Here is a 24,707-nt window from a genome sequence, read left to right on the forward strand (position 1 = left end):
CCGGCTGTGATGATGAGGGATAGGGCGGACACTGAGGCAGACTTGGGCACGCGGCCCCCGCTGGGGGAGACCCGGGACTTCTCGGGAGCTGGCTCTCTTGAGCCCCCAAGGCGGCGGCCCCGCCCAGCATCCAGGGCCCGCGGTGTCGAGTGTCGGGCTCCAGTGCTGTTGCTTCGCAGGCGCGCGTGGCTGAGGGCGGCTGTGTCAGCTGGGGGTCAGCACGGTTGGGGGTTAGCCTGGCCAGTCTCACCACTCTGCCCCTCTGCCCTCAGGGAGCAGAGCTAAGCTCCTTCCTCTCCAGTTCCCTCTTCCTACACTTCCTTCCTGCCTTGCTCTCCCTGGAAAGCTCCACTCTCAAGTCCCCTCCTCTGGGAAGCCTTCCCCCACCCCTCACACCCCTACATCCCTCTCAGAGCTCCCCAGCCTCCTCCCCATTCCAGTCCCATTCTGACCCCGTGAAACTGGGGGTATCACGCGGGAGTAACACTGAGGCCTGAGGCCTCTCTGAAGCCCTGGCCTTTCCTATCTTAAAGCCTTTGTTAGGCATGTGAATGGTCTCTCTGGAGAGCTCCTATTCAGCCTTCAAAGCCCATCTCAAATAGTCCCTCCTCTGGATAACTTTCTACAAAACTATCCCTCTCATCCGGGACTTCACCTACCAGAAAGGCTTGAGGGCTTGGACATCACAGGGGTGGCTGCTGGGGGTGGATCAGGCTCCCCCAGAATGAAGATGGGCCTCTTGGGGCCCACAGAGGCTGTACTGGCTCCTTCATCCTCTGACGAGAAGGCAAACTTAGGCATTGTGTCCAGGCTAATAGTATTCAAGAGGGATGGGCTGGGCCCCCGCTCAGGCTGGGAAGAAGACGACTGGCAGGAAGAACCAGAGGATGTCCAGGACCGTAGCCTGCAGCAGAGAAGAGCTAAAGTCACACTTGCCAGGTACCCTGGCCCCAGGACACCCAGTCACCCCCCGCCCCCAGTGGCCATATTTTAACTTCCAGCTTAGAAACAGAGGTAATCTATAAATGCAAGTGAGTTCGCTGTGCATGCTGGGTCTTCTGTCTGCCTGAGGAATTTGTCTTTTATTAAAATCCAGCTTCCAACACTCATCCTTTAGCCGACATTGATTATTTTTCTGTTGAGTCTGGTCTTTGGGGAATGAACAGGAGTTCGTTAGCAAAGGATATTCTGGTGGAGGGAACAGGGCCAACACAGTATGGTGGCGCCGCTGCGCTATGCTCGCTGTGGTTAGAGACGCAAAGCCCCTGGCCACATTGACGGGGCTTGAACACGATGGCCCATGGGTTTGACCCTTTTTGACTGGGCCACTGGGAAGCTTTCTAGTGGCTCCAGCCCCCGGTGGGCTGGAAGGCTGGATCTGCGCATGCTCCCTGGCCCACCTACCGGATCTCTGTGCTCAAGCCAGTGCTCAAGCCCGTGCTCAAGGCGGTGTTCAAGCTCAAGCGGCGGCGGTAGTCCACCTCGCCGCCGCGCTCCCAGCCTTCTTCCCGGTCCTCGCTGAAGCTGCGTTCAGCGAAGGTTGGGGTGGGCTGAACAGCCAGGAACTCGGAGCTGCTGTAGACCTGGCAACAAGAGAACACACCAGTAAGGACAAGGAGACAGGCAACCACACCCCCAGGGAAGAAGAGCTCGCTGAGTCAAAAGCTTCCTATATTTCCCATGCTTCCTCGTGAGTCATTTCCTTCCATCCATACCCGCCACATCCCGAAGAATAGAGGAGTCTTTAGCCCACTGTACAGATGGAGAAACTGAGGTTCAGAGGGGCCTGGCTACCAATGGGGCCCCAGCTGGGAGTTTCTGCTGCTGATCAGGGCACTCCGCATGGGGCTCAGGCCGGTAAGCGGCACAGTTTTTTCCATCCAGTTACAAAGGAAGGAGGCCCTGAAGCTGGCGAGGCTCTAAGGTGAGACCCAGCAGAGCAGCACTGCTTACAACGACCCCAATGCGGACACATCCCAAATGTCCATTGTTGGAGGGGTGAACACAGTGGGGCCCATCCATACAACAGACTGTTACTGGGCCATAAAGAAGAATGAAGCTGATATGCGGTCTACACCGCAGATGAGCCTGGAAGATGTCGGGCTGAGAATGCAAGAGGCCAGATGTGTTGTGGGATTCTGGCTCGGTGAAAGATCCAGAACAGGCAAATCCAGAGACAGAAAGATTAGTGGCTGCAGGGGCAAGGGGCCAGAGGAGGGGGGCAGGGGAGTGACTGCCCCTGCGGACAGGGGTCTCCCTCTGGGGTGACAGGAAGGTTCTAGAGCTAGACCAGAGGTGATGGGGGTCCAACATTTTGAATGTACTAAAGAACACTGCTGCGCCCCCAGAATGAACATCTCGCCAGTCTTCCAGAGCACTAGCAGTGTCTGGGGCCCCCGCCCACCTTGCTGAACCGGTGGGAACAAGACGAGAACTGAGGGATCTCTGTGGATGATTCCTCATCGTTGGTCTCCTCATCCTCCGAGCCCAGGTGGCGGTACCGTTCTGAGCGTGCTGCGGGAGGGAAAGGCACATGCAGCCCACCCGATGCCCAGAGGTGGCTGCAAAGGCTGTGGGGGTGATGTGTGGAGGGCGTCCTAGGCAGGGGGACACTGTCAGGGCAAAGGCATTGAAGTGGGACCGTGTCTGGTGTACTCAGGGACCACAGGATGCTTGAGTGGCAGACTACATGGCAATAAACCCCAGCTGTGTCCCTATGATCTGTGGCATTGTGGGTGGGAATTCTTGTGTGTGGCCCTCTGTATCCTCACCCTTGGGATGGGTCACCCAGAATTAGGGAATTCTGTGCATCTTAAAAGGATGCTCCCCTTTTTACATAAGAGGAAACAGATGCTCAGAGGACCTCTGACATGCCCAAGATCATACAGCAAGTTCTGGAAGAGGAATTGGGAGACGGACGGCCTTTCATCTATTTGGCTGGAACCCCAAGTAGGCAAAGGAAGACTCGTCTGAGCCCACCCACAGTGGCAGAGGGACACAGCAAAGCGCCCTGCCCTCTTGTTTGACAGACAGGGCTCCCTGTCTGGTCAGGGCTGGACACTGAGGAGGCTGAACCTGCCGGGCAAGGGTGTGCCACACTCAGCACCTCGGCTTCCTCTCCCGCAACCAGGAGGATGCTGTGGCCTCCTGAACCCAGATGCACAGGAAACCAGTCAAGTGGGGAGCAGCTGCCAGCAGACATGCTCTAATTTCTCAGAAAGCTCAGGAAGTCAGAAGCTCCAGGCTCAGGGTGAGGCACTTGGGTGGAGACCCTGGAAGACACCCCCCTCCCTGTCTCAGGAGAATGTGGGATGGCAGAGCCTACCCCCTCAAGCTGCACTTACTGTCAAAGTAGCTCGTGTCGTCCTCGGCTTCAAGCTGTGGCACAAACTCAGCTTTGTGTCGCAGGAGCCCAGCCCAGTCCAGGGTCCAGAAGAAGGGGTGCTGCTTTACCTCATGGGTGCCCCCTGCAGAAATGTCCAGCTTAGCCCTGCAGGTCCCTGTCCCCACGGCTCCCTGGGCCAGCTATGAGCCCGAACTTGGCCAACACAGAACCATGAAGGTGGCTATGGGAGCAGCCGCTGTTTCATAGCCTGAAGAGGGACAGAGCTGGGCCTAGAACCCAGGCCTTGCTCTTGCCTCTGCTGGATTCTGAGATCCCACCACCTGGAGAAACCGCAGAGCCCCAGGAGGGCTTCCTTCCCAGGCTTTTTCCGTGTATTTCAACTCCATGGAGTAGAGCTGGCGGCATGAAGGTATCCTATTCCCCAGCCTTAGCCCCTATGCTTCTCCCCAGTGGCTAAGCTTCATCAAGAACGTGACCTATAGTGGCTCCAAGAGTCTCAAACAGTCCCTTAACCATTAATTAGATGGTTAGGGAAATCCAAACAGTGGGATCCAGTGGGCTGGGCCTCTGAGGACCTTAGGACATAGCCTATGGTGACCTTGCAGGCTCCCACACTTGGCCTCAGTGCCCCTTGTCTGCATCAGACCCAGCTATCTGCAAGTTCCTGGTGAACTCCTATGTATCCTTCAAAACCCCAGCCCCAAGTCCCCCTCCTCCATGTAGCCTCTCAAAATAGAGTTCTTGCTTACCCCCCACCTGGGCCCCCACCCCCCACATTCACATACCAGTGCCCAGACGGTCCAGTGGGCTCTGTCGGAGAAGCCTGGTGATGAGGTCCTGGGCATCAGCTGGGAGGGCCTCATCCCCTTCTGGCCACATGATCTCATCTAAAATGAGGAGCGAGGAAAAAAAAATGAAATAAATTAATAAGCTGAAATAAATAGATTAATAAAATGAAATAAAATAAGAGGGAGGGAGAGCGTGAGGATAGCCCTTCGTAGCAACTCCCCCACCTCCCCTCTCTCACTGCACACCAAACCAGCAGCCTCCTCTGTCCCCTCAACACCACCAGGCTCGGTCCTGCCCACAGCCTTTGCTCTGGCTGCGCCCCTCTACCAGGGCTGCACCCTTCTCCTACTTCTGCGGCTCCCTCTTGCTCCTTTAGGCTTTGCTCACACGGTCACCTCAGAGGCCTCTGTGACCTCCTATTTAAGGCAGCCCCTGTCACGTCTAGTACCTCATCCCTTCCCCTCTTCCTGCTTCTTTTCCTTGGCATTTTTGGTATCTGATGTCCCGTAATTTGCATACTGATCTCCCTCACTGTCTGTCTTGCCCTTGGCCATGTCCCCAGTGTCTGGTTGGGGCAAGGCACCCTGAAGGGGGTGCGCGGCTGCTGCCCAGAGCCCTCGCAGGGTGGGGTAAGACTCGAACCGCGGCCATGTGGGGAGAAACGCACCACTGACCACCTGGCCGAAGAGTTCCTCGGGGGTGTCTCCGAAGAAGGGCACACAGCCCACCAGGAATTCATAGAGGACAACGCCCATGGCCCACCAGTCCACTGGCTTCCCATAGCCTTGGCGGAAGATCACCTCGGGCGCGATGTACTCAGGTGTCCCACACACCTGGGTCAGGCAGAAGGGGGAGGAGGAGGATGGCCTCCAACTCTAGAGAGGCCGCGAGAGAGACAGCGGCCAAGGCCAGGCTGTGCACGGGGGTGGAGGTGCTGCAGGGTCTCCCCATGTCCCGAGGGTCGGGGTCCAGACAGAGGGAGGTGGTCCCACCCCTGGGGCCACTGGCACATCCGCACACCTGCTTGTCCACGAACTCCCGGGTGTCCTTCTCAATGTGACCCTCGTAGAGGTTGGTGGCCATGCTCATGAGCCCAATCTTGGACAGGCCGAAGTCAGTCAGCTTGATGTGGCCAAGCGAGGTGATGAGCAGGCTGCGGGCGGGTAAGTGGTGTACTCAGGGCCGGAGGGAGTCCCCCCTGAGGTGCCTGGTGCCTGCTCATGCTACCCCGGAACCTGGTGCCACCCCAGCTGGGCGGAGGTCCAGCCAGGGAAGCTTCCCGAACGCTGGCACGTTCTCATAATAACCAGTAGGTTCTTAGGCGGTATTTCAAATCTGGCAAACACCTTGGTGCACCTACTGCATGCTTCTGCTGTTGCTACTGAGCACCTACTGTATACACCACTTTTCAAATATAAAATTCCTAAGAATCACTCCGTCTCCCCACTGTGTGTTAAAACACCTGTACCCCTATTGGGGGGGGGGGATCTACAATGTATTTTTGTACACGTGTTCGTTCTTTTTAACAAACTAAACCCTTTCAGGCACTTATTGTTTACATTCCCTGTTGAACAGTGAACAAAGCTTGAGGAGCTGCTGTATACAGAAATCTTTCTATGCACTTCACAAGAGGACCCACTTTTGAAAACTTGTACACCTACTGTGTACCCTGCTGCTGGAGTTTTCCCATCAGCTGAAGTACATACACATTTTCCTAGGTTGTAGAACGCCCCCCACCATCTTTATAAAGTCACATTTTCACGTACCTCCTGGTACATGGGCTGGTTCATTTCTAGAGAACTCACTGTGTAGATCCAAGTGGTCTGATAAACCCTTCATTTGGCACATCCTGTGTACCTCGACTCTATGAAGAAACAACTCCCTACACCGACTATGTGCAGACACTATTTTTAAACACAAGGGATGTTTCCTGAGCAACTACTCTGTACACCAATCGAGGAAAACCATTTTGGTGTAGCCACCAGGTACAGTTAAAACCAAGGGATTGGGGCCCGAGTGGCTCAGTCGTTTAAGAATCTGCCTTCTGGGGCGCCTGGGTGGCTCAGTGGGTTAAGCCGCTGCCTTCAGCTCGGGTCATGATCTCAGGGTCCTGGGATCAAGTCCCGCGTCGGGCTCTCTGCTCAGCAGGGAGCCTGCTTCCCTTCCTCTCTCTCTGCCTGCCTCTCTGCCTGCTTGTGATCTCTGTCTGTCAAATAAATAAATAAAATCTTTAAAAAAAAAAAAAAAAGAATCTGCCTTCCACTCAGGTTATGATCCCAGGGTCCTGGGTTCGAGCCCATCGGGCTCCTAGCTCAGCGGAGAGCCTGCTTCTCCCTCTCCCATTCCCCCTGCTTGTGTTCCCTCTCTTGCTGTGTTCTCTCTCTGTCCAATAAGTAAATAAAATCTTTTTAAAAATAAATAAATGAGGATGTGCTAGAGCACGGCGGCCCCTCATCCAACAGGACTAGTATCCTTATGAAGAGGGGACATGTGGAAACAGTTATGCAGAGGGAGGATACCACGTGAAGGCTGGAGCGATGCTGTCACAAGCCATGAAATCACCAGAACCTTGGGGAGAGATCTGGAAGAGATCGCTTCCTGGCACCTCCAGAGGTAGCCCTTGCTGATACCCTGATCTTGGACTTCTGGCCTCCAGGACCGTGAAAACACATTTTTGTGGCTTCAGCAGCCTAGTCTGTACTACTCTGCTCTGATAGCCCTCGCCAATGAATGCACCTTCTCCTGACTTTGGGATATATTTGAAATTTTCCAAAGTGAAAAAAAAAATCTATTGTTCTCAAGCACCTGTTACATGTGCCTACCTCCCTGAGCACTCTGGGGCCAGACACTTGCCTGTACCTTTTTGCAGATGACGGTCCCACACCTGGGAGTGGCAGGTCCTGCCTTGGGGTGTGACCTGTGACCCTGGGGAGACCCCACCCCACTCTAGGACGATCCACCGAGTTTTGCTGGGCTTCCTTAGAGCGTTGAGCATAGAGGCCCAGGTATATAGCAGGTGCCAAATACATACTTCATCTTCTGAGCCACTGGCAAACTATGAGATGCCCTGGAAACAGGCAGGGCTCTTAACGCTTCTAGCCTGGTAGCCACAGGGCACTTGATATAAAAACAGCCCTTGGCTCTATAAACAGCAGGTGCTCAATTAATGCAGGTGAAAGTGCCTTACAAATTATGTAGGGTTTACAGAGCATGAAGGATTATTCACACATGTGTCACCCATAGAGAACCTGGTATGTAGTAGGTGCTTCTTAGGTGCTAGAGTAAAATAAACCTCCCAAAGCTTTCAAGAAACACATTCTTTTCTTTTCTTCCCTTCACGAACATACAACACATGCTCAAGATATGCACAGTCCCTTCCTTCACATGTAGGTCTTGCAAAGGGCCTATCCCTATTCCTGGTATACAGATGTTGCCTCCTAAGTGCATGTTCTCTCTCCCCCTGGAGCAACAGCTCTGTGAGTGCACAGTTCCTTCCCCTGTATATTTTGTGCATCCATTCTCTCTTTGCTTGGCAGCCTCTCTATAAATGTACTGTCTCTCCCTTACATACAGCAGGTGCCTATTAAGTACCTGCTTGCCTCTGTATACACCAGCTGCCCAAGATTGCCACTGTTCTGTGTCTTCCTGTCACCGGGGGCCCCAGGGGGCAGGAGAATCCGGGCAGGCGAGGCTCTGAGCAGCCCCAGACCTCAATCAGAGGCCCTACCTACCCCCATACCCCCAAGACTCCAGGCTGCTCACTTGTCAGGCTTGAGGTCACGGTGCACGATGCCATAGTTGTGCAAATATTCGAGCGCCAGCACTGTCTCGGCGAAGTACATGCGGGCCATGTCCACGGGCAGTGGGCCCATGTTCTTCAGGAGTGTGGCGCAGTCACCGCCTGTGGGGGGCGCAGACGCATTCACAGAGGCCCTGGGCTCTACAGCCTCGCCCCAGGTCTACAGGACCACTCCAACCTCCTATAGAATGTCCCCAGTCTGGACCGAACCAAGGCAGGGAACCAAGAGGGGCAGGAGGGTGGGCAGACCTTGACTCCTGATTCTTTTGCTGGCAGGACAGCAGCTCCGGAAGGGCACCAGTCCCCTACCCTGTACACAGCTGGTGCCTCCTAAGTGGTCATTCCCTTTCCTTGCCTAAAACCCCTGCACTCACCTGGAGTGCTCATTCTTAAACTGCAAACTTGCTCCCCAAACTCCTCTCCCTGGCCCCCAACCATGCCAGCCCTTCCGCCCCACCCCTCCCTCCCTTCCCTGCTTTAACTAACTCCTGGCCTTCAGGCCTCTGCTCATCAGGTCCCCCCTGCCGAAGATGTCCATCCTCACCCTATCCCCCAGGGTTCTACTCTCACACTCCTCTTTGAGCTCCCTCAGCCCCAAGCCCTGAGGATGGGCCCCTCCACCACAGACTGAGGGTCCCCCAAGGCAAGCTGGGACCCCTTGGAGGACAGAGCAAACCCCAGCATGGTCAAAGGAGGGACTCTCTTTCAGGGTAGAGGGTGAGCTCCCCGTCACCAGAGGCATACAAAGCCCTTGTGACCGCACCTTCCACATACTCCATGACCATACACAAGTGGCGCCGGGTCTCGAAGGAGCAGAACATGCTGACCACAAACGGGTTCTCGGCAAACGTGAGGATGTCACGCTCCACAAAGACCTGTTGGATCTGGTTGCGCAGAATCAGGTTCTGCTTGTTGATCTTCTTGATGGCAAAGCGCTGCCGTGTGTCTCGGTGCCGCACCAGGTAGACAGCCCTGGGGGAACCGGGGTCGCTGAGGCTGGACGCTGAGGCCCCCACACTCAGTGGGGCCAGGCCTTCACCCAAGCCATCTGACCCTATATCCGGGACAGCCTTTCTCCTTCCCCAGCCCCTCTCTGAAAGCAGCCCTGCTATGGGTCTCAGCCACTCTCCCTGGTGTTACAGAGAAGCCCAAGATGGCCTCTAGGTTACTTCTTCATAGCAGACGGTGACCTTTTAGCTCAAAAGCCCCAGCACCAGGCTCAAACTGCTTTATGCACAGCCGAAATGAGCAGATTTTGAGGCACTTAGAGCTTGCCAGGTTTGTGTATCTAGTAAAACTGCCTTGAACTGACTAGCCAACAGTAAGATCACCCAGGGGGCTATGAAGACCCCAGAGCCACTACGGCCTTCTGGAGCTGTCTGACCTGGACTCCTGGCCACGCTGCTGAGTGACGTCACCCAGACGAGAAGCCCCCCTCTCTGGCCACCCGCTCCATAGTCTGATGCTGTGGGGAAGGCCCCTCCCCCCCACCTCCACACAAATCCGTGAGTGGGGGGGTCTCAGATAATGCTCGCTGCACGTTCCTGCTGCCGTGCAGCCATCTGCTGGCTTGCATGGCCCTGAAATGCCTATGACTTCCTATATGTGGAGAGTTACTTGGGGCAGGTAACAGCCTAGATCATGGACGAGACCGTCTGAGGCTCTGGCCTGGCTGTACTGCATTTCTACTTTCCTCATCAGGCCTTGGTTTCCCCATCTCCACATTCAGGGGCCACTGTTGGACCCCAGGGCAGCCCCATGGGCATCTGAGAAATGGGTCTATGGGGGATCTGAGGACTTACCCGTAGGCCCCGTTGCTAATGAGTTTGATGGTCTCGAAGTCGCTCTCACATGGCTTCCTCCGTGATGGGCCGATGAGGGCACGGCTCTAGCGGGCAAGAAGGGGTCAGTGTCCCTGCCCTCAAGTCCCAACTACTGGGCCTGGTGTTACTTCCTCCTTCTCAGCTTCTCCAGCTCAGCTTCTGAGTTTCTAAGCTTTGGCTCAAGCAATGTTCTCCTTCCAGAAAACTCTACATCCTCCAAAACTCCCCTTTCTGATGCCCCCTCCAGTCTGGCCCTGCCCAACCACCACGGCAGGGTAGTCTCATTTGCCTCTATTTTCTCCCTGAAGTCACAGGCATTTATTAAGCACCTACTACATGCAAAAGCTTAACAAACTCAGCCCTTCCCATGGCCGCTTGGTCTATCTTGAAAAGAACAAGACAGGTGGGAGCATCAAAGCTCTGTGACTTACTTCCGGGGACTCAGGAGCTGGAGGCTGTCCTTCTTCTTCCAGGTGACTCAGAGGCACCATCTCTGTAAGACAAGGGAGGAGCCTGAAATGTGGCCTCCATGCCCTGCCCCTCAATCCCCCAGAGATCTCCTACGGCTTCCAAGGCTCATCCTGGGCTGTAGACATGGTGCTTCCCTGACCAGATCCCATGATACCATCAGTGAGCCCCTACTACATCCAATTCTTGGCCAAACCCAGGAGGCCAAATGAAGCAATAACCTGGGAACCTTCTAGAAGGACCAGTGGGAAGCCCAGCCTCTGGATGGCACCGTTGTCATCCTGGCTCCCAGCCTTGAGCCTGTTAACATAGGCTGTGACATGGGCCTCTGGGTTTTGGCTCCTAATATCCTCGTCAGCTTGGGGTGTGGCCCAGAGGGAGCCCCTCGCCATTTTCTGGCCCTAGGGCTTGGCAGAGGGGTGGCCCCAACTGAGTGATGGGGGAACATGAGATGTGAGGATGGCAATGAAGACAGTGTCTCACGGTCACAGGGCAGGGCTGGGATGGGACAATGTGGAGTCTCACAGGCGAGGGAAGCCCGGGTTTGAATGCAGCCCTTTCCACTTCTCTTCCACGCCGAGGGTTCCCTGCCGGGGGCACAGGACAGATGATCTGCCCCACAGTGTCAGCCGCCAACCACCTGGCCACTTTCTGTCTCCTCTGACACTGGGACCACCCACAGCACCACCTGCGTTATCTCCACTGGAGGGCCAAGTCCAGCCATGGCCACACAGCAAGTCTCTAAGTGGTCTGGCCTTGGGCCCACTGAGGTCTGACCCCTGTTCGACCTCATCAACCCAGAGCCTCAGTCTTTCCAGCTTTAAAGGGGACGATGGCAGCCCAGTCCCAAGGTTAACACAGCAATGATGCTGGGTGGACACCGGCCACAGCATGGAGCTCTGCCAACACCATCGCCTTCCTCCCAGCTTCCTTCCTTCCTCGGCTCTAGCCACACCCCTCCTCCCGTGCACAGGTCCACCTCAGGGCCTTTGCGTTCGCCCCTCCCCTGCCTGGTTCACCCCTTCCCTTCCCCAGAGCTATATGTCGTCACCTCTCCATCTGTGAGCACTCAGCTTACATGTCACCTTTCCCCAGAGCCACCCGTGACCACACCTGGACCAGGCCAGGTCCAAGTTCGATGCTCCCCTAGTACCAAGTCTCAGTTTTCCTGCCTCAGCTATCTGGGGGGGATGGGGGTCGTCCCTGGCCAGCTTGGTCCAGCCCATGGGTCGCCCTGACTGACTCCGAGTCTACCTCCTGGGCCACAGTCAGATGACATCAGGGAAGTATTTCTGGAGTCTACGGGATGATGGGAATGCTATTGTTAATGGTGGCTCCCTGGCTCATCTTAACTTTGCACTGGAAGACACTGAGGCTCCTAGGCCCTGGCAGGTCAGGGGGTCTGACGTGTGGCTGTTCGACGAAGGAACCCCAGGCACTTCCCCACAGTGGGCCCCGCAGGTGGCTGAGGGCAGGGCCACAGAGGGATAAAGGACAATATGGCAGCTGTGAAGTCAACGGGCCTGGGCTCGAACCACAGGTCTGCTCTGGCCTTGCCTTGGGTTTTCCCTTTCCACACCACTCCCCTGTCAGCTCACCCTCGAGGGGGTCCTTAGCCAGGCCCAGCTGCCCAATGATGTACTGTGGCAGGTCCGTCTTGATGCCCTGGCCCTCTCGGGCCTGGCCCTCCGCAGCCTCCAGCAGATGATAAAACTCCTCGGGGTCAAACTCCTGGAGGTGCAGAGAGGCTGGTCAGACGGGGCTTGGTCTCACCCCCAGGCCTTTGCACATGGTGCTCCCTCTGTCTGGAGCAGCCTGAGGGGCGGTCCCAGCTCTCCCCTGAGTCTCAGCGCCTGACCCTTCCCCGGGGAAAGAAGCCCACCCCGGCCCAGAGGCACCCTGGGTGCCCCTCAAACCTCCACCCCCACGGGCACTGTCTCCTGTACGTCGGTGGGACTGTCACCCGGCTGTGTGCAGAGACTCACCAGGCACTCGAGGAGCCTCGCTGGCCTCGAGATGATGATGAGCAGCTTCCGGACAAGCTGGACAATGAAGCCGACCTCTTCACTGTCTGAGCGCTCGTGGGCCTGGGGGGCAGGTTGGGTGATGGCGTCACCTGTGGGCCCCGGGCCCTGGCCGGCCTGGGGACCCCTGAACCCCTGTGCTCCCCCCACTGCCCACGCACATCTTGAAGCAGCCTCTCCAGCTTCTCCTGCATCTCCAGAAAGTAGCGGGAGGTGACGAGCGCCTCTCCGGACTTGGCCAGGCAGTCGCGGGCCAGCTCAATGATCTGGTGGTGGATGAAGCCCAGGACGCCATCGGCCAGTGCCAGCCGGGCGCCGGGCGCAAAGGCCGCCAGGAACTCCTGCAGACGGCCTTCCATCTGTGCCGTGGCCTGGGCAGGGTGGACGGGGCAACCTGGTCATTGGATGGGGCTGGGGAGCGACACACAGATCGGAGCAAGAGAGACAGTTGGGGAGAGAGACGTGGCGATGGGGTCAGGGAATTGGCGGCGGGACAGGGAGCAATATGCCTAGGTTGTGGGAGGGGCAGTTTGAGACAGAGAGGTAAGGACAGGCAGGAAAGGGACAGAGGCGGGGCGACAGAGCCAGGAAGACAGAGTGTCACGGAGGAACAACAACACGGAGGGGAGTTAGGGCCGGTGCAGGCACCGGCACTGCCCACCTTCGGGAACCGCTCCCGGTATACATGATTCATCATGACGATCTCATTGTCGAACGTCCCTGTGGTGCGTCCCGGGCTGGGGGAGGGGGGGATGACGACACGCAGTCAGCTTGCGATGTGGGACCAGAGACCCAGTTCAGGGGAGGGTTGAGGATCAGAGGCCAAGCTTGGACAGGGTCGGGGGCAGAGATGGAGGAGGAGTCACAATGTGGGCCCCAAAGCAGCCCAGGGAGGGGCTGGAGTCCGAGGTCAAGACCCACCTGAGGCTGCGGGAACGGGGGCGAAGGTGGGGTGAGCGGTGGCCACCCTCCTCATCAACCACGCTCTCTGAGCTGCGGAAATGCTTGGACAGGAAGCATAGTTCATCCGGCGTCGGCTGGAAAGGAAGCTGGTGGAGGCGCTCCCGGGAGGATGAGCTCGACTGGCAGTAGGGGGTACCAAGACCACGAGTTCACAGTCAGCGCCAAAGCAAGAACCCCAGCATTACCCATTAAGGCCTAGGCTGCCTGCTGGTCACTGGATGGTAATATGCTCCTGCCTGGCTCCTATGCATCCCTTAAAACCCAAGCTCCGATGCCCCCTCCTCCAGCAATCCTCCCCGCCTGCTCCCTAAGCAACCCGAAGACTCCCTCTGGCTGGGCACTAACCCCATGGGATGAGGATGTCTGTGTCCTCCAGATTGGGGGCTCTTTGGGACTGAGGCTGGGTCTTTTCAGGGACGCATATGTTGCCCAGAATGGGGCACAAAGGGGGCAGCCAGGATGTTGGCTGACTGGACAACTATCCAACACCTTGATAAAAACCAAAGACGTGTCCCGCCCCACCTCGCACCCGCCTGTCTGCTGGCCAAGGTGGGACTGTGGGTACCGAGACGGTGGAGCTGGGCGTGTTGGTTCCGTAGCCAGAAGATGGGAGGGATGCAAGGGACCATCTTCTGCCGTCAGCCCTAGAGAGGAGAACCGGAAGAGTTAGAAGGAAGGCATGGCCCCCGTGGTGTGCGGGGACTAAAGACAGATACCATGGCTGGCAGATTCTGGCTCTGTTGGAGGAAGAATCTTCTGAAAAGGCTGAGAACAGAGATTCAAGGTCAACAAGTCTGCTATATGTTTTCTCCTCATCCTTCAGACACCTCCTCCGGGAAGTCCTCCCTGACCCAGCTGTCAAAGCATACCCCATCAAAGCTCTGACTTCTCTGAGTTGCAGCTGCTGGGACACATGCTAGTCATGCCCCCGCCCTACCAGACTGAGGACTCCTCAGGGGCCGGAGTCTGGCCTCCCCTTCCTCGGCCCCCAGCATAGGGTATAGCACATGGCAAATACCGAGTAAATGTTATAGAGTAAGTGACATTTAAGCGCCTGCTACCAACAGGTCCTTCATCAACTCTCATTGAGTGAGTTCGTGGCTTTTAGTGAGTTAATAGTTTTTAGACGGGAAGGTGTGCCCTCCTCCTCCCCAAGGGCTCCCTAAAATTACCTTTCCACGCGTGGGATGTGGCTGCAGAAGGCCGTGCATGTTTGCCAGGGGCAGAAGCCAGAGGGAGAGACCACCACAGGGCAGGGGATAGGGGAGGGGGAAAAGTGAATGAGGAGGCAGGCCCAGCCACCAAGCACATGCTCCTGCCTGTCCCCTCCCCAGCTGTGCCAACACCAGCCCTCAAAGCCAGTGACCACTCACCTTCGGGCAAAGGGGAAGTTCAAAGCAGATGCCGCTGAGAAGTTCCGAGGACTGTCCAGGGGGCTGTTGCCTGCTGGGGACGAGGCGGGGGACAATGAGTCAGAGGGGGCGAAGATAGGACGCCGCCCCTGCGTGCTTGCTCCCACACTCACCTGTGGGCACGGAGAGTGGAGACAGGGGCCGGGAGAGGGTCGGCGAGGGCGTTCCTACCACCAGGCTTTTGCGGTTCCCGCTACGGCAGCTGTCAGGAGACAAGGGGACAGGGTTAGGCGCTGGCCCAGGCCTCCGGGCACAGAGACGTGCATGCCCTGGCCGGAGAACACATCTGGCCACCTTTGGGGCAGGACGGGAAGCTAGGCGCGACCACTGCCCCTCTGACCCCAGCTGGATGCCGGGATGGCCCCTTGTTCACACCACCTTTGAGGCCTGGGGTAGCACTTTTTGACGAATATTACCTATTATTAAGATTACTGTGGTTATTATCAGTGGTGGCATTGAGCACTTCTGGGCTCCTGGTGAACCCTGCCCACGGCCAGGAGCCCCTGGCTCGCCTTCTCGGGCTTCTGTGTTCGTGATCCTACCCCTACACCTTTGCCTATGCCCTGCCCGCTGCCAGGAGCACTGGCAAATAAAGCAGATGGCGGAGAGGACCCTGGAGCCCTGGGGAACTGAAGCTGGTGTCAATTCCATCCCATGCACCCTTTCCCAGGCCCGTGGCCCCAAGTGTCTTGGCAACCCCCGCTCCCCCGGACCTCCCCAAAAGGCCAATCTGACCCTTAAAAACCCTCAAGCCAGCACCTTGCAGAAGGTGACATCCTTCTTAACTTTTGTCCACGCATATCCCTCCCTCCATCCCAATTCCCTTCTTCCAGAACCCCCTGGCCCAGGCCACTCCCACCCTGGCCCAGCCTCTCCCACCTGTGTCGGGGGCCCCAGCCCCCGCCCTGGCAGAGGGAAATTGAGAGCAACATCATCTCCCCTCCCTCCCCGGTGCAGTCGCCCAGCAACGGCTCTGGAAGTGCATCAGCCCACAGACTCCCAGCCGCCAACGCAGCTCAGTGGCTCAGGGAGGGAGAGATGAAACCTCAGGGCCTCACGGGGCCAGGAATGGTGTCCCAGGCAGAAGGCACAGTGCAGGTTAAGGCATGGGTCAGCCACCGACTGAGGCATCAAGACAAGCAGGGAGCCATGAGCAGCTGCCCTTCTGAGGCTCAGTTTCCCAACCTGTATACCTTGCAAGGTACCAGGAAGATTTGATGAAGTATATACACAGTGTTCAGGTCTGGGCCCAGCACTGGGTAGACGGCAGTGGGTACGGGCGGTGTTGTCTCTCTCCCCACACGTCCTGCAGGGCCTGGGATGTGCAGCAGGAGGCCAGGCAACGCCTCCCCAGTGAATTCAGTCACCAGCTGCCCATCCCAACAGCTCCAGAGGTGGGAGAGACCACCTGCACCCATTTCCCAGCCGAGGAAACTGAGGCCACAGATGTCAACAGCCGCAGGGAACTGCCTGTAGTCTGATGTGCAGAAGCAAAAGTGAAACCCACAGGTTCCTGCAAAACTTCCTGCCAACACCCAGCCCCCCCACCCATATAGCCGCCGGTGCCATATCCTCTCCCAGCCCTCATCTGGGTCCTCAGCCCCATGCTGCGCATTTGACACCAGTGACAGCCTTTGGGAAAAACACTTGCCCCACCTCCCTCTTGCACTCAGGCGGGGCCTTCTTGAAAACAGCCATATTTGATGTCTCAAGGGGAACCTGGGCATCATTTATTCACTTGCCGAGCATCTGTCCAGTGTCCACCCGCTCAGCCCTCCCTGGAGAAGACCCACGACCCTGAGAGGCTGCCTGGTCATTCAATAAACCCCCACGTGGGACAACACAGAGTCAGAATATGGCAGAAAACACTGGCCTGAGGCCAGCTGCCTGCACCTGATCCCTGAGGTGCCCCTAAGTCCTCTGTCACTCCACAGGACCTGGGAAAAGGGTCTAAGTCCTGACCCCTAGTACTCCAGGTCCTTTAGCAGCTGCCGTCCCTGCCCGGCCTTTGCCTGTGCTCCCCTCTAGGAATGCCCCAACCCAGCACCAGTGAAAGGCCAGAAAACAGAGACGTTAAGGAACTGCCAGAGGTCACACAGCCAGGGGAGCGGAGCTGTAATTTGAAGCCGAGTCCTGTCAAGTCCACAGCCCTTACTTGGCCTTTGCTTTTCAGAAAGGGAAACGGAGACTCCAAAACAGGCGAGGCTTTGCTGTGGTTAAACCCAGTATTTTACCCGATTTACCCGCTCCTACCACACCACCTGCACACCAGCCTCGTGCGGCAAATATCTGTTTCTGAAACAGTATTTCCGCTGACGCGGGCCCCAGGGACAGACGAGCTTCAGTTTTTCCAAGAAGATCCTCTCCAGGTCTGCCCAGGCCTAAAGACCCGGGTTTGAATCCTGGCCCGGTCCCACACTCTAACTGCGACCCCGGCAGGCAGACATCCAACTCCGGGTAACGAGGGGCAAAAGGAGGTTGTCTGAGCCCCTAGCGAATACCCTGATCCCAAAGCGTCCTCCCCCTTCCCCCTACTGTCGCACAAACAGCGGCCCTCACCACGCTGCCGGGATATACTTCTGGCAACTCGTGTTTGCTTGGCCGGCCGCCGAGCCTTTGCCCGCACGGTGCCCCTACCTCTTGGAGCGCTGCAGCAGCGCGCCTTTGGCAAGGCGGCTCCGGTGGCCTGGCGCAGCCACCGCCGTCCAGTAGCTGGGATCGGACATGCTGCTTCTCTTTGTGCCGCCGCCGCCGTCGGAGACCCGGGAGGCGCGGGGGCGCAGCCGGCGGCGGCGGGGCGCGAACCTCCGCGGCCGGATTGGCCCCGGGAGCCCCGCGGAGCGGGGCAGAGGGTGCGCGCCGCGGGGTTGGGGTAGGGGGCGAGGAGGAAGCGCGCGCCCCGCAGCGCGGCCGGGAACCCCGCCCAGGCGAGCGCGGGGGCGGGGCCTTGCGGGGGCGGGGCCTTGCGGGGCGGGGCGAGCGACGCGGAAGCGAGGCTGGAGGACCCGCGTGCAGGCTAGTGGGCTGGGCGTTGCCAGGGCCGCGGGCGGAGGGGCGGGGCGTTGCCAGGGCTGCGAGCAGCGGGGGCGGAGCGTTGGCGCCTAGTAGGTTAGGCCCTGGAACTTGGCCCCTTTCCTCGAAATGTAAATCTGTTCATGTTCCTTTTTCCCTCTCTCTCTTTCCCCCCACTCCCCTGCGCTAACCTCTTCTGAGTGTGGCACTTGAGAACTCTTCAATGGCCTGGCTTGGCTCATGCTACCGCGCCCACGCTGGCTTCAGTTCTCGGAATGTCCTTCCTGCCTGGCAAAATCTAGTGTCCCCTCTCCCAGGGAGCCTTTTCTTGTGTCTGGCTCTGTCTTCCCCAGGCTTCGGCTCCTGGGGGTCCCAGCATCTCCCAGCACTGGACTGGCAGAAAGGGCATGATTAATCGAGTCAGGGCATCTGACATGCTCTGCCTATGTGATGGAAAGGCCATCAACCTGGCTACAGTCAGGAGTCAGAGGACACCTAATAGGTACCGCCTCACACCTGTCTTCTCGACTGTAAAATGGGAGGGGAACCAGGTCAATGGGATGATTACACGAATTAAATGCAAGGTGGCACCCACAGTGCCTGATACATGTTTGATCAATGTTAGCATCAGGCTAACTTCCACGCCTCTGCTTCTCCATCTACAAATGTTCCCTCATGAAAATGGAATCGAATCAGAGGGACAGAAAGTGCTAGGAGTATGGTACCTGCTCACCATGGGAATAGGACTATCTCACACAGTAGGCAGTAGGCAGTAGGCAGAATTAATGCTTCTGCTTGTGACACTCCCAAGAAGACAGGGACGGTGTCACCTTAAGAGCAGCCCCTTCACAGGTCACAGGACACATTGGGAACTAACCCAAGGGGCCTGACATTTAAGCCCAGACCCCACATCTGAGAAGGGAAGGCACAGAAAGGCACCCTTGCCTGATATGTAATCCTAACTCTCTCCAACCTCTTGCCACCAATTTTGCTTCTCGGGTCTCCCAAGAGACTCCCCACCCTGTCTTCCCGGCCAGTGTCACTCTCAGGTATCTCTTGGGTGTGTCCCCCAGAACGCTCTCCATCTCCAGGTCCCCCAAGCCTGGGTCTCAAACACCCATAACTGGTCATTCAGTCACTCAACATTCATTGAGTACCTACTGTGTGCCTGACCCTGCGCTGAACCCTGAAGACCATGCCCTCAAGAGGCCCCAAGTCTGGAGGGGGAGGCAGAGAGTAAACCGGAAGCAATGAAATGATCAAGGTAGTTTCGAACACTGAAGTCAAGGAAAGAAAGGAACAGAGGTAACAATGGCAAAGGATGACTTTAGTCTGGAGGCCTCTGTGAGGAGATGACACTAAAGCCAGTAGAGATTGAGAAGGAAGAGGAGCCAGTCATGGAAACAGTGTTCCAGGTAGAGGGCACAGCTTGGGCAAAGGTCCTGAGACAGGACTGAGGGAAGGATGCCAGCAGGGCTTACCATGTAAGCCTTGTGCACTGTTAAGAGGAGTACAGCTGAACAGTAGAATCAAAGGGGTGCCATGAAGGGTGTGTGGGCAGGGGAGGGGCACGATCTGAACTGTCACCGCCCTCCCATGTCTGCCATGTGGAACAGGAGATATCAGGAACAGGAATGCAGATGGCATTAGGCCAGTGAGAGACTGTGACAAGGTCTGGGAGGGGAGACACTGAGGCCTGGACCAGGGGGACGCTGTGGAGAAAAGTGGGGGAGATTCTGCAATTGTTTTGTGGCCAATGGATGGATGGGCCCTGCTGAAGGGCCAGATGTGGAAGGGAGGATGGAAGCAGTCACTTCTGACCCTTAGGTGTCCCATCTGGGCCATGGGCCAGGGACAGAGCCTCCTGCTCATGGGAAATGCAAATTCCCATAGGTCTGGGGACCCAAGTAGGGACGGAGTCATGGTCTCGCGTCACCCTCTGCTGACATGCTATGCCCACGAACCCTCCCTGCCACGTGTGCCAGGGACAATGCTGCGCAGTTAGGAAAGGAACTACCCTGCTTAATCCCAGCTGTGGCTACACCCCACACCATCTACATGCGCCCCATTACGCCCACTGCTCTGGCATCCCCAGCAGCCACTTCTCCCACGGCCATCTGGCCTCAGTTTCCTCCTCTGCAGAACAGGGATGCAGCTCACAATCCAGAGTGCTCGTGGTCACAGCCAAGGCCTCCCATGAAAGCCTGACCAAGCCGCTGATCTCTGGCGCCAGCTCGCTGCCCAGCAGATCCTGTCCCTCCCCAACTCACACATTCTCCATGGCTCCTCATTGCTTTTACAGCCAAACCACACTTCTGGGTGAATTCGTCTCAGATCCCAACCCTGTCTACGACTCAGGATCTGTCTCCCTCTGCTTGTACTCGTGACTGCGTAAATGGCAAAGCCACAGGGAGCATACAGACCCCTACCCCCAACTCTTCCTTGGTCTGACCGCCCTTCCCACTTGCCCATGTCTTGTCCACATCACTTCCAGTCACGGATGCTATGCATTTCTTAGTACCCTGGAGAGAAAAATGCAAATTCTTCCTGTCTTTGACACTCAAGGCCCCAAGGGAACACTCTTCTGACAATACCTTTTGCTGTGACCCTGTCGAAAAGGACCAAGCTCACAGCTTTCCTCTACCCACCACCACCACCACCACAAGCAGAGCCCTACCTGCTTCCCATGTGTCCGTGCCACAAGCATTAAACTGAGCATCAGCTATAGACCAAGCCCTGCCCTAGGATAGAGGACAGATCCAGGTCTGGTCCTCAAGGGGCTCCCAAGCCTCTGGGTAAGAAAAACAACCCAAAAATCACACAAGAAAACATAGAAATCACACCTATAATGCAGTGTCCATGAGGGAAAGGGACAGGTATAATGGACATAATCAGGGCTTGGGAGACCCTGAATGGGGGGCTGTGGTTTGGAAAAGCTTCCTATATGGGGGCTTGATAGAGATTTGACAAATGAAGAAATGAAGAAATGGAGGAAATGGAGCTCTGGGCAGACAAGCAGCACTTGCCCTGAGGTTGGACCAGCTTGTGTTCTGGCAGCCCAGGAGGTCTCATGGCTAGGGTAGGGTGAGCCAGATCGGGAGATAGACGGGGAGGAGGTGGGGGTTGCAGGGGCCAGACTGATGGGGCCTCAGAAGCTGAGGGAAAAAATGTGGGCTTATTCCTAGGGTGCTTGGGGCAGGGGAGGTAGGGACCCATTTCCTTTCCTGGCCACAAGTGATGTGGTTCTGCTGCCCTCTCGTGGTGGGTGAGGAGACTTTTCTGCTCAGAACCCCAGACACTGCCTCCATTTGCTCCTGGTAAAGCTGGCTCAGTGGTTCACAACAGGTTCCTCCCCTCCTCTGGTCCTCACCCCGGGTAGAGGCCAAGGAGGTAGTAGAGGCCAAAGAGTCAGGGTCAGATTTGGCCTGACATTCTCTCCCAGGGTGGCCCTGGACAACACACTCTTAAATCCTGAGTTTCCTCCTCTCCTAAATAGGGGTACAGCAGTCCCTGCCTTCCACAGCACACCCCCACCTGGTCCAGCCCCCACCATCTCCTACCCAGACGTTGTCCTAGCCACCTCCCTGACTGCCACCTCCATTACTGTCACATGCCCCAGCAGATACTCTTCCCCCCAAACAGCCACAGAGGCTTTAAAAATCTTGGTCCTGGGGCACCTGGGTGGCTCAGCTGGTTAGTATCTGCCTTCGGCTCAGGTCTTGGTTGGGGTTGAGCCCCACATTGGGTTCCCTGCTTGGCAGGGGGCCTGCTTCTCCCTCTCCTCCCCACTCATGCTGTCACTATTTCTGTCTCTCTCTCAAATAAATAAATAAAATCTTCAAAAAAACCCCACAAAAACCTTGGCCCTGCCTCAGGACCTTTGCATGTGCAGTTCCCATTGTCTGGTGCCCCCCTGTCCCTGGCTCTGCCTAGGTCTTGACTAAAACCCACCTCCCTGGAGTTCCTGGGTAACTCAGGTGGTTAAGCATCTGTCATCTGCTCAGGTCACAATCCCAGGGGCCTGGGATCAAGCCCCACATTAGACTCCCTGCTTAGTGAGGAGTCTGCTTCTCCCTCTCCCACTCCCCCTGCTTGTGCCCTCTGTCAAATAAATAAATAAATAAATAAATAAATAAATAAATAAATAAAATCTTAAATAAAATAAAATACCACCTCCCCCAAGAGGTGACTATCTGAATGTATCCTGTTTGTCCACTCACTTCTTTACTGCCCACCTCCCTAGAGCTGACTAAAAGCCACTTGAAGGAGGGGCTATTTCAGTCCTGTTCACATCTATGCCCTTAGCACCTGGCTTGCAGTAGGCATCTACTTAATGTTAACTGTCTGTTACCCAGCACCCAGTGTGGACTTCAAATTGTTCTCTCTTCTCCCCATTAAAGGAGTGTGGAAAGAATCTAAGCAGCTCATTCACCCTAAGGTATAAATGATTGATGGGACCTCAAATTCTAGACATCACTGATTCACACATCTGTCGTCTCCCTGAACTTTTCCCAAGCTGTGCGAAGAGCCCGTGATAACCCTTATATTCCCACCTGTACCAGGCAGGGGATGGGGGGGACCCTGAGATGCACCAGTCACAGAGGGTGGCTCAGACCCTCAAAAGACTTGGGCAGCCAAGCTGGCCCTGATGCTTAGTCTCCAGATGTACTAAACGAGGAGAACTGGTGTCTCCTCTCTAAGCCTCGGTTTCTCCAGCTGAGGAATGGGGTCGGGAAGGGCACCTCTCTCCTGGGGCACCTTTCCTCCCTCCTGGGGGAGGAAACAGAAGGCATTTGGGAGAGCTGGCCCCAGTCAGGCTGATTCTCTCCTGACACCACTTTGCCTTGTTCAGTGCATGGGGCCGTCATGGTGAACTCTCAGCCTTGGGTGGGTATGTGTGTGCGTGTGCCCACGTGAGTGTGTGTCTATAAACTCTGAGGGAGGAGCTTTCCGACCCGCTGACCTGGATGTGGGGAGGGTCCCTGAGGTCCTAGCCTGGAAGGCTGGGAACCCAACACCTGTCTTAGGATGTCCTTGGGCAAGAGCTCAAGTTCTGGCCTCACCTTGGCCACCTGTCGGATGGAGGACCTGTTGGCTAGAGCTGAAAATGGAATTTCCCATCAAGGTCCTAGTGTGGATAGCACTTTCATTTTATGGAGGGGTAAACTGAGGCCCAGAGAGGCAATGTCACCAGCCCACAGTACCTTAGTGGGGAGGGTCTAGGTTGCTTTTGAGGCTCTGGGGGTGCCAGGGCAATGTCCGAGCCCCGCCCCGATAGGCTGTCACTTACCTCCAGGGGTGCAGGCCCAGCGAGGGGCTGCAGGGGCTGCAGGGGCTGCTGGGGCTCAGCAAAGATGGGCTCTGGCTGCTCGGAGACAGACTGCAAAGAAAGAGGCCGGGGACGGTGAACCTCGTGGTGGCCCCTGCGTGTGGCCAAAGCCGGAGATGGACAGGGACTTCAGTTCCCTTAGGGAGAAGGGGCCCCAAGGCCCGGGATTCTGGGTCTCTGGCAGGCCGCGAGGGCGGGGCCTTACTGATGACCCCGGAGGGCTCCCCGGAGGCGGCGGTGCGACTCTGGGCGACTTAAACTGAGACACACGGATAAGGGTGGTTATCTGTCTGCTTCTCTCCCCGCCACCCTATTTCCCCCCTTCTCCGACAAGCACTCACTCAAGGGTCAGCGCCGGGATGTGCAGCTTGTCTCTGCGAGACTTCATGCCGAGGCCGGGGCTGCGTCTACGTGGCCGGGTGCCAAAACCACCTTTGTGGCCCCCTGAACCCCGATCACCGTGCGGTCGGACAGACCCACAGACGCGGACGTGGGGACAGCACGCCTGGCCGGCGCTACCAACGCGGCGTGGAGGCTGGGCCGCTGGGGGCGCGGGGGGCGGGCTCTCTGCTCCTCGGGGCGGGGCTCGGAGCCCCGCACCTGCGCGCAGGCCCAGCCCAGCAGGAAAAGTCGGGTTGCGGGAGGCTGGAGTCGCGGGTGCCACCCCCTCCCGGAGATCGATGCCAAGGCTGCCAGGTCTCGAGCCCCCAGGCTGCGCCACCGGAAAGGAAGGGCGGTCACTGTCTTCCAGATTGACAATATTGCTCCATCGTCTGGCCCCGCCCCTTCCCGGCTACGGCCGGGTCTCTGCCCTCGCCCCGCCCCCCCCGGGGGTTGCGTGGGGGCGGGGTGTCACTCGCACCCGGGATCTGAGTGCGACTTGACCCTGTTCCCCATCCCCAGCAGCTCAGCACAGCATTCGGAGCCCCTCCTGGCGGTCTCAGCATCCCCGCGGTTACCAGGGGCCGGGGCCACGCCTCCAGGCCTTTGCTTCACCGGGTTCCCTCTCGTCAGGAGCGTCGTCCCCCTCACCCACATCCGAATTCAGGCCCGCGGGCCCCTCTTTCGCGGAGCCGTCCCTACACAACGACGCATGGCTCCCTGAGTCCCATCCTCTCTTTTGCCCAGTGCAGATCCCAAGAGTCCGGGGTTGTTTGTGTCTGGCTATGGCCCCCTTGACACCCCACTTGGACCCAATCAGGAACACGGCAGGTAGCAGAGTAGACAACCCTCAGGGAGTCTTTGTCCTGGTCCTGCCCCAGTAGCCCAGGACTTTGCCCTCTATGGTTCCTTTTCCTGCCCACTACCCCGCCCCCAAACTGGGCAAAGGCCAGAAACAGTGCCCGCCTTCTGGTCAGTGTTGGAGCCCTGCCCCTACTGGGCCCCTCAGGCTCCTCCTCACCAGCTGCACTATCCCCAGCCCAACAAGAACAGATGGTTGGGGCTTGGGGGCCAGTTTGACCTCATCCCCACCATCCGATTTCAAACTCTCAACCAACCCCTAGGACTTCCCCCTTCTCACCCTCCATCTCCCCTGTGCTGTCTTCACTCCAGCTACCCGTTTCCACGGTGTTCTTCCAATGTCAAGCTGGTTTGCACCCCAGGACCTTTGCCCATGCTATTCCCTCTAGCTGGAAGGCCATTCCCCTCGAATTTTCCCCCTTGCCTCTGCCTCCTTTTCCAGATCTAGGCTCAAATGTCACCTCCTTCAAGAGGCCCCATATCTTCAGGGTTAAAGCTGG

At 57.2% G+C, this 24,707-nt stretch overlaps 1 protein-coding gene across 32 annotated transcripts in view; it reads right to left on the reverse strand.

The window, feature by feature from the left end:
* MAST3 (microtubule associated serine/threonine kinase 3) overlaps positions 1-24,707 on the reverse strand; it is a 37,663-nt gene that overhangs the window by 5,085 nt on the left and 7,871 nt on the right. The window contains exons 1-23 of one of the 32 annotated variants that reach the window (XM_082708147.1): positions 23,307-24,112; positions 22,927-23,016; positions 14,738-14,826; positions 14,586-14,658; positions 14,385-14,405; positions 13,742-13,856; positions 13,171-13,331; positions 12,911-12,986; positions 12,411-12,620; positions 12,211-12,312; positions 11,824-11,956; positions 10,189-10,250; positions 9,737-9,822; positions 8,698-8,906; positions 7,898-8,036; positions 5,156-5,288; positions 4,803-4,968; positions 4,132-4,233; positions 3,345-3,467; positions 2,405-2,514; positions 1,405-1,583; positions 660-904; positions 2-208 (exon numbers count right to left, since the gene is read on the reverse strand). In XM_082708147.1, the coding sequence (XP_082564273.1) occupies positions 2-208; positions 660-904; positions 1,405-1,583; positions 2,405-2,514; positions 3,345-3,467; positions 4,132-4,233; positions 4,803-4,968; positions 5,156-5,288; positions 7,898-8,036; positions 8,698-8,906; positions 9,737-9,822; positions 10,189-10,250; positions 11,824-11,956; positions 12,211-12,312; positions 12,411-12,620; positions 12,911-12,986; positions 13,171-13,331; positions 13,742-13,856; positions 14,385-14,405; positions 14,586-14,658; positions 14,738-14,826; positions 22,927-23,016; positions 23,307-23,353 (2,878 nt within the window). In that variant the 5' untranslated portion in view covers positions 23,354-24,112. Of the gene's footprint in view, position 1; positions 209-659; positions 905-1,404; positions 1,584-2,404; positions 2,515-3,344; positions 3,468-4,131; positions 4,234-4,802; positions 4,969-5,155; positions 5,289-7,897; positions 8,037-8,697; positions 8,907-9,736; positions 9,823-10,188; positions 10,251-11,823; positions 11,957-12,210; positions 12,313-12,410; positions 12,621-12,910; positions 12,987-13,170; positions 13,332-13,734; positions 13,857-14,384; positions 14,406-14,585; positions 14,659-14,737; positions 14,827-17,261; positions 17,571-22,926; positions 23,017-23,306; positions 24,113-24,707 lie in introns of those variants that run through there. The other 31 variants (XM_082708124.1, XM_082708122.1, XM_082708132.1 and 28 more) reach the window with 31 other exon arrangements.

The sequence above is a fragment of the Mustela nivalis genome (assembly GCF_964662115.1).
Source record: "Mustela nivalis genome assembly, chromosome: 1".
NCBI lineage: Eukaryota > Metazoa > Chordata > Mammalia > Carnivora > Mustelidae > Mustela > Mustela nivalis.